General features: G+C 38.2%; 1 protein-coding gene and 1 gene segment (V, D, J or C); one reads left to right on the forward strand and one right to left on the reverse strand.

The window, feature by feature from the left end:
• igl4v8 (immunoglobulin light 4 variable 8) overlaps nt 1-6559 on the forward strand; it is a 43241-nt gene extending 36682 nt beyond the window's left edge. For 2 of the 4 annotated variants that reach the window (XM_034858439.1, XM_034858436.1), the window contains exons 3-4: nt 4817-4850; nt 5943-6559. In XM_034858439.1, coding sequence (XP_034714330.1) covers nt 4817-4850; nt 5943-6262 — 354 coding nt within the window. In that variant the 3' untranslated portion in view covers nt 6263-6559. Of the gene's footprint in view, nt 1-4812; nt 4851-5942 lie in introns of all 4 variants that reach the window. The other 2 variants (XM_034858435.1, XM_034858437.1) reach the window with 1 other exon arrangement.
• On the reverse strand, nt 817-1390 carry LOC117935862. The segment is given in 2 exon segments: nt 817-1127; nt 1320-1390. Coding segments are annotated over 2 exon segments (360 nt in total).
• Nucleotides 6560-8482: the final 1923 nt, after the last annotated feature.

An 8482-nucleotide genomic window follows, 5' to 3' on the forward strand; every position in this document is an offset into this window, starting at 1 on the left:
ACTCAAAGCCTGGACCCTGACCGCTGCTCAGAGTAGAGCTTCAGCAACACTTCCTGTCTGGAAATGATGCTGCTTCTTGGATAGAGATCTTGATGAAGCTGCACATCTCTTCTGCTCACATATTTCTGCTCGTTTCACAGCTCTCTAAGCTGTGTTTTATTGTGCATGTTGCTTAATAATACTCATCTTTTCGTTTCTCACTTTTGAAGTTAGACTGAATTGAATTAGTTTCACTTTAAGAGAACATATTCATTCCTCAAACATGTGGTATGAACATTAAACTATCATTAAAAAAATGTGGATTATAATGATTCCCTGTCTTTGTATTTATTTATTATATAATTGAATGTGAAATGAGAATTACCTTCTTGATCATCTCAGTATAACACCTGATATTAAACAAAAGCTCAGGATATGTAGTATTTTTTGTGGAACATTTGTATTTAAAATACTTTCTATTTAGTTTTAACATCTTCTTGAGTTTTTTATTTGTGCAGCTATAAGTAAAGACACTTTTAAAGTATTTGATGTCAGTGGCTATAGTCCAATGAGAAATTAACGTTTCCAGTTTACTTATAAAGAGTTAAATTAACTGATATGAATATAGTCATTTAATTAGTTTAAAACTATGTGTGTAAGAGCGTCTGTGAGTGTGTGTCAGTTTTATTTAGAGTGATTGTGGTTCTGCTTGATGACTCTTGTGTTGTGTTCACTGGACCAGTTCTCCTCATCACAGTCTCTCCACCAACCCTCTGCACCTGCAGCAGGCCGCTTTCACTTCACTCAAACTGAAGGAGGTTTTTGTACGGCTCTAAATCACTGTGTGAACACTCCACTACCATGGTAGCCCAGGCAGTAGTAATCTCCAGCATCTTCAGCCTTAACACCACTGATGGTTAAAGTGTAGTGAGAACCAGATCTACTGCCACTGAATCGAGACGGAGTTCCAGTGAAGAGAGATGATGCCCTGTATATAAGAAGTTTAAGAGCCTGTCCAGGTTTCTGAAGGTACCAACTGAGATCATCATCAATATCTGAACTCCCTAAGGCGCTGATGGTCACAGTCCCTTCAAGACTAACAGACTTGGATTTGTCAGCCTGAGTCAGAAAATTGTTGGCAGACGACTCTAAAATAAGAAAGGAAACGTGACCTTAAGAAGAAATGTTAAGTAGCCAACAACAAGAGCAGCCGTTTAAAGTACAATAACAAGAAGAAGACCAAAACAAAAACAGAACTGCACGCAAACATTAAAAGAACAGAAATTGCACAACACAACAAATTCTCCTTAAATGTCAGCTACTTAGTCAAAATCTCTCACCCTGAGTCAGAAAACCCAACATGACAAACAGAGTTATTGGCAACATCATCCTGATGCAGTTTTCAGTGGGAGTGAATAAAAAACAGTTCAGACTCTCTGTGCCATAAGAATTTAAAACTGTGAGGAGCAGTGATGCATGAAAATCATGCAAAACACATTCACGCACACCTGTCCTTGTGAAACAGAAAGAGAGAAATGAGGTGGAGTCAGTAGAGGCGACATCTCCCTGTGGACTGATTAAGAACATGTAGAAACTTTGGACTTTCTGTTCCTCTTCTATGCTGTTTCTGTCTTTGCAAAGTTCCCTAAAGGCCTTTGTTCTCATAAATAGATGCAGACTGTCCTCTTGGATGCCCCTAGGTACAATATCATAGAGGGCCCTCTCCAGAGGTCCAATGGGCAAGAAAACTTGATGATGTGTCCTCTGCTGGGCCTTTAATGTGGAGAAGCCACAATAAGAGAAGCCTTTATGAAACAGTCCTGTTCCTTCCAGTTGGAATTTGAGCTCACAACCTCACAATGTGCTTTAGAAATGAAGTTTGATTGATTGACAACCTTCAGCCAGTGAAACTGCATTTTTACCAGCTGAGCTGACAAAAATCTATGATGTTGAGTGACTCTCACCCAGAGAAGAATCAGACTTTGTCAACATGTGTCAGTGTGAATCTGTGTCAGTCTGTAAACTTTGTCTCTCTGCAGGTTGATGAAGATGAAGTTTCTGCAGCTCCAGTGTGACCTTCTTTATCTGTCAAGTTTGTAATATTTATCAGAGCTGGAGATGGTCCAGTGGTGAAAGACACCAACTGGGGAAGCAGCTACTTCAGCTCAAATTCCACCTGAGTTATGTTCCACAGGTGTGTGTGTTGAATGTGTGTGGTTTCCGTTATCTGCTCCAAAGCAACAAAATCTATAAATTTTAAACCCTGCAATCACAAAAAACGTTCATCGTTGCACGTCCATTTGAACATGTGAATTTCAAAATTTCCAGCATCAACAAAAAGAAAGAACAGAGAACAGGTAAGTCCATGTCAGCCCAGGTGGTTAGCTCACTTAGCAAGAAAACTAGCTTAACAGGCATTTTTGGCTCATTTTTCATCACTTCACATGATCTGCAGTGTTTTAGTCTACAAGCTAGGTAGAGGAGCTGATCGTCTGACCTCCGCCATGCATATCACATATAATATGGTAATTCTGCCTTATTACGGCTTTTTAATGGACCATCTGCAGGCTTTCAGTTACAGTTGGTACATCATTAAGGATTAACAATCCCTAAAAGATAAAAACTTACTAAAATGAACAAAGCCTGATCACTCAAAACCCTGGTTCCTGGAGATAATGAAGCAACAGAATGTGAGAAACTGGAAGAAGTCCCTGCCCCAATCTGAAAATGAAACAAAAAGAGATATTACTTTGAAGAGAATCAGAGATCCCAAGGTTTGTGCTTGGTGAGGTTCCTGTCAACTCTGTCGTGTGTGTGTGTGTGTGTGTGTGTGTGTGTGTGTGTGTGTGTGTGTGTGTGTGTGTGTGTGTGTGCGTGTGTGTGGTTTTTAAAATACTGCTGACAGGAGAAAAAATGCCCCCTCATACACAAAACAAAGTCAACAAACTTGAATTAATAAATGAAACTTGACATACAAACAGTGTTGTGTGCAGAGTTCCTTTTTTGCCAAGTAAAGTTGTGTGAACTAGATGTATGTGTGTGTGTGTGTGTGTGTGTGCGTGTGCTTAATAACTGTCATGTTGATGATTGATACTAATAAAGCTTTCTCTGATGAACAACATGATGCAGTCTCTGGTCTTTTATTTGATGAAGAGTGGTAAGAAATGTAATGGTTTCAAATCTTCTACTGATACTCCTCTCTGTGGGAAATGTAAAGCTTTGGATTAAAAATGTCAATATTATGCTTCTTCTTTAAAAATTTATAATGATAGTGAAATTAGATAGCAGTGAGTGAAAGCAAATAATATATATTTTTTATCATGCAAAGAAACTTTGACAATATTTGATCTTGATTTTTTAGCAAGGCAGAAATCCTGAGTCAAATATGTGATCAAGCAACATTTGTCTCTTTAGCTAAATCTGAATTGAACATGATGTGGTGTCATTAGATGTTTAATAATGTGTTAAATTAAGTGATTAATGTAAATATGTAGTTTGTGCTTGGTGGGGTTACTGTCAGCTCTGTGTTCAGTGGTCTGTGTCAGAGTCTCTTCCTCTTCAGCAGCTGCAGTCGGATCCTGCTGTAACAGCTCAGAGTCTCTGCAGTCTGACTGAGGGAGGTTTTTGTACAACGACAAATCACTGTGTGAACACTCCACCACTGTGAGCACTCTGACAGTAATAAACTGCTGCATCTTCAGCCTTGACTCCACTGATGGTCATTGCAGCGTTCACTCCGTCTCCTCGGCCAGAGAATCTGGAAGAAAATGCACTTGTGGGATTTTTACCCAAGTTGATGACCAACTTCGGAGCTTCTCCAGATTTCTGCTGGTACCAGTGTACATCACTATCTCCATCTGAATACACATGAACTTCTGGGTTGGTTTTACAAGTCAGAGTGACTGCGGATCCAAGAGGAGATGTCACAACTGCAGGTTGAGTCACTGTCACTTGACCACTAGACCCTTAAAAACAAACAAAAAAACTGTACATTAGGTAATAGTAGGATGTAGAATGGTTTTATCCATCACTTACTCTATGTATATGACTGGTGTTTGAAATAATTTCAAAAATAATCCTGACCTGTAAGACAACAGCAGGCCAGCGTCCAGATGAGGATGGTGAGGAGAGTCATGGTGGTTGTGCTTTCTGCTGTGTTGACTGACAGATCTGAGTCCTGCAGTGTTGAACTCCCAGGACTATAAACCTTCTCAGTTCACTGGAGGATCAGCTGACCATGCAAAGCCTCCTCTCTATGGAAATGATTTCTCTGCTCTCAACAGACTGAAGGCAACGGGGGACACTACATCAGGAGGAATACTGCTCGGATTTACACCATCTATGGAGTTGTTATGATGGGAAAAATAGATTAATAGCAGAATTGAGGATTTTAAACATTTTGATCAAATTGTCTCACCCTGGTTGGTATACTCTGTGTATTTCTTCTCCTTAATTTAAATTATACATGTTATGACATTAACAAATACTTTTGAAAGCTTTTCAACATAATGTTGTAGATCAAGATTTCTTTCTTTAAAAATCCTTTTCATTTTTGTTTGTAGTTTTGCAAATTATGAATACTCATTTTGAAATCATATTACAGGGGGAAATTAACTGTTTGTCCCTTGAATATGATAAGTAACAAAAAAATGATTACAAATTATGTTAATTGTTGAAACAATTTCAAGTTGCATGAGTTATTTTAATTTAGTACATTACATAAATGAATACTGTTGTAGTTTTGAGACCAAAGAAGAGAGTTTTCCGTGGATAGAGCTTGTTCTCAGTGCAGGAGGTTTTTGTACGGCCACTTCATGAGTTTGTATCACTGTGGTGGACTTTTGGTGGAGGAACCAAACTCATTATTCACTGTAAGTACCACAGATTTCTCATTAAACCATGAAATATTATAGTAAATTTAGCATTAGAAGGTCATAAAACATGTTGGATATTTGATATCTTTTGCATATTTTTGGATAATTATTAGGCTGGTCTGATATTTAAGTTCATGAAGAACATTGTGCAGAGATTAATATTATTTTAGTATCAAAGATGATGTCATGATAAATTATATGCAGATTTCTTTTATAAGATATTGTTTTCACAACATATGGTTTGGAACGTTTCTGAGCAGTTTCTATAGTTCAGAAAATAGCCTAAAAATGTAGTTCCTAATTTGTATATGTTGTCATTTTTAAACAATTGTTTGGTATGAAACATTATTTATTTGCAGTATTTTTAGTTTACAGTCCGTTAGTTTAAAGTGGTGAAAAGGAAGTGAAACAGACAGATGATAAAGTCTTGAACTGTATACAGATGTTACATTTCTTTCACAAGAAAATCATCTCAGGGATGAGTTATTTACCATCAGACATCATAAAGCTGATGAGAAGATTTCATTTAGTCAACTTTTAGTCAACTTTTCTATTAGCTCTAAACCTATAAATTGATTTAGCATACTGTTATGTAATTCATGTTTATGATGAGTCCCACAGTTGTTTTTTTAAAAGATGAATTGCTTTAAATTTCAAATGACATCAACTTTTACAGTTCTGGGGTGAATCATTTAACAGTTTCAGCCGTACTTGTAGTCCTGTATATTGTTGGATAATTCCTTGTAATATAAAACAGTCTTTTTTAACTACATGTATTTTGCAAAGTAACTATTAACTCAAGCTGTTAGATTAATGTAGTGGAGTAAAAAGTACAATATGTCCATCATAATATAGTGGAGTAGAATTATGAAGTAGAATGAAAAGAGAAGTTAAGTTAAGTTAAGTTCCTCAAATTTGTACAGTACTGTAGTAGACGTACTAAGTTACATTCCACCACAGAGTATCCCTCACACAGCTACTCCCCAGTAGTGTTAACCTCTGTCATGTATCAGAAGTGTCTCATGTTCAGTTGTCTGTCCTTCAGTGGAAGTTAATGTGCTCCTGGTGTGTCTCTGCTGTCCCCTCCAGCTGGCCCCATGGTCAGGCCCTCAGTCTCTCTGCTTCCCCCTTCCTCTGAGCAGCTCTCTGGGGGCTCGGCCACGCTGGCCTGCCTGCTGACTGGCTACTCTCCCCAGGGAGCCGTGGTGAGCTGGGACCTGGACGGTACAGAGGTGACAGAGGGGGTCCTGAGCAGCTCCGAGGAGGAGAAGGGTGGACGCTACAGCAGCAGCAGCACCCTGAGCCTGAGCCAGGAGCGCTGGATGTTAGGAGAGCTGTACTCCTGCAAGGTCCTCCATCATGGCCACAGCCAGACCCAGTCCCTCCACAGGAGCCAGTGTAAGGGCTAGAGGGGCTAGCTGAAGCCCAGGACAGGAGCTCTGTGTGGAGGGGGGGGGGGGAGCAGGAGGAACACACCTGCTGCTCTGATCCATAGGAGTTCTAGTGTTTGTAGAGGAAACTAAAGCTTTGTGTGACAGAGAACAGCACTGCTGTAAAGTGTTGGACAGCAACGTAGAGAGCAATGTGTGTAGCGCAGCAGCTGGATGTGTGTGTGTGTGTGTGTGTGTGTGTATGTGTGTGTGCTTAATAACTGTCATGTTGATGGTTGATGTTGCTGCTAATAAAGCTTTGACTGATGAATAACATGATGAAGTCTTTGGTCTTTTATTTGATGAAGAGTCGTGAGAAATGTAATGGTTTTATGTCTTCAACTGATGGTCCCCTCTGTGCGAAATGAAAAGCTTTGGATTGAGCAATTAAATGTTATTACTTTGTAAAGTTGTCCTGAAATAAGAATTATATAGTGTTCTAAAAAAAAGAAAATAACACATCTTTAATCATGATTTGAATTTCCAAAAGGAGGGTTGAACCCTGAAAGGGGTGTAACGGGTAGGTCATCTGTGTATTGTGCATTGCCAGACTTATCTCCACAACAAGGTAGTGTAGGCTACAATGTTGCTGTGTACGACGATGCTGTGTTAAACTCCAGGAGTTTGCAGTGCCACTGGGGCTTGCGGGTTCCTTTTTGTTGCGGGCATTTTGGTGGAATAAATCTGCTTTTGCTTCGGCACCATTCGTTGTTTGTGTCAGACAGTGTTTGTGCCACGCTGTTTGATACGCTATGATGCAGACATTGAGTGACTGAGTTTCTTTTCGGTAATTAGGACACACCTGTGCACAGCAATTAATTAAATGACACGTTCGCCGTGGAGAGCACAAAGGGGCTGGTTCTCAACAGTCTGATGCTAGTAACTCCTGTTTGACTTATTCTCTTTTAAAGCTTTATTTTTTGGTTCATCCTGACTATTCTGTATTGATGAAGTTAGCAGCTTGGACCTTTATTGGAGAATCAGAAGTGACAATGAAATGCACAAAAGAACCGCAGGTCGGAATCAAACCTGCAGCCCCTGACATCAAGGACAATAACACCACTGACGTCTAAAAGATGTGGAATACTTAACGTTTTTTTTGAAAAGCTAACGCTAAACCTAATTGAAAGTAAATGATGTAGAACATTGTGAGGTCTGACTGAAATTTAATTTTAAACTGAAATTATGAATAAGTATTGAAGACTTACAAATGCTGTGAGAAACATTGATGAAAATGCAGTAATGTGAAAGTAATTGTTTGAAAAATCTCAAATCCATTGCATTGCACTGCTGAAAAACTTGGAAGTTGAAATGTAAAATTGTCAGTTGGAAGCTGAACTGCATTACCTTAATAAGTTAAGAGCTGAAACACATTTCCAGAAAAGCTGGAAGCTAAACTGTAATACTGTCAGGAGTGGAAGTTCAAATAAATTGACTAAAAATGCTGAAAGTATAAAAACTTTGTATTGTTATCCGGAATATTCACTGCATAGAACAACTAAGCATGACCCTAAAGATCTGAGAGGTAAATACATTGCCTGAAAAGAGGGGCGATTGCAGAAAAAATGTCCAGAAAAAAAAAGAAAGGTGCCGACCTGTGCTCTCTTCATTTCTTTTATCAGATATTTGTTTCACAACATATGGTTTGAAACATTTTCCGAGCAACTTTTTATAAGTCAGAAAATAGCTTCAAAATGTAGATCCTAATTTGTTCACATTTAAGCCATTGTTTGGTATGAAACATTATTTATTTGCGGTACTTTTAGTTCACAGTCCATTAGCTTAAAGTGGTGAAAAAGAGGTGAAACAGACAGATGACAAAGTCTTCAACTGTAAACAGATGTATATATTAATATTTATACTGTATACATTTCTTTCACAAAAAAAATCATCTCAGGGATGAGTTATTTACCGTCAGACATCATAAAGCAGATGAGAAGATTTCATTTAATGAACTTTAATTCAACTTTTCTATTTGCACTAAACCTTTAAAAATGATGTAGCATATAGTTATCTAATTCATGTTTATGATGAGTTCCACAATTGTTTTTTTTAAAAGATGAATTGCTTTAAATGTCAAAATGACATCAACCTTTACAGTTTTGTTTCATTAGACCACATAAATAATAATAATAATAATAATACATTTTATTTAACAGCGCCTTTCTAACACTCAAGGACGCTTTACAGACAATAAAA

The sequence above is a fragment of the Etheostoma cragini genome, chromosome 20 (genome assembly GCF_013103735.1).
Source record: "Etheostoma cragini isolate CJK2018 chromosome 20, CSU_Ecrag_1.0, whole genome shotgun sequence".
Taxonomy (NCBI): Eukaryota; Metazoa; Chordata; class Actinopteri; order Perciformes; family Percidae; genus Etheostoma; species Etheostoma cragini.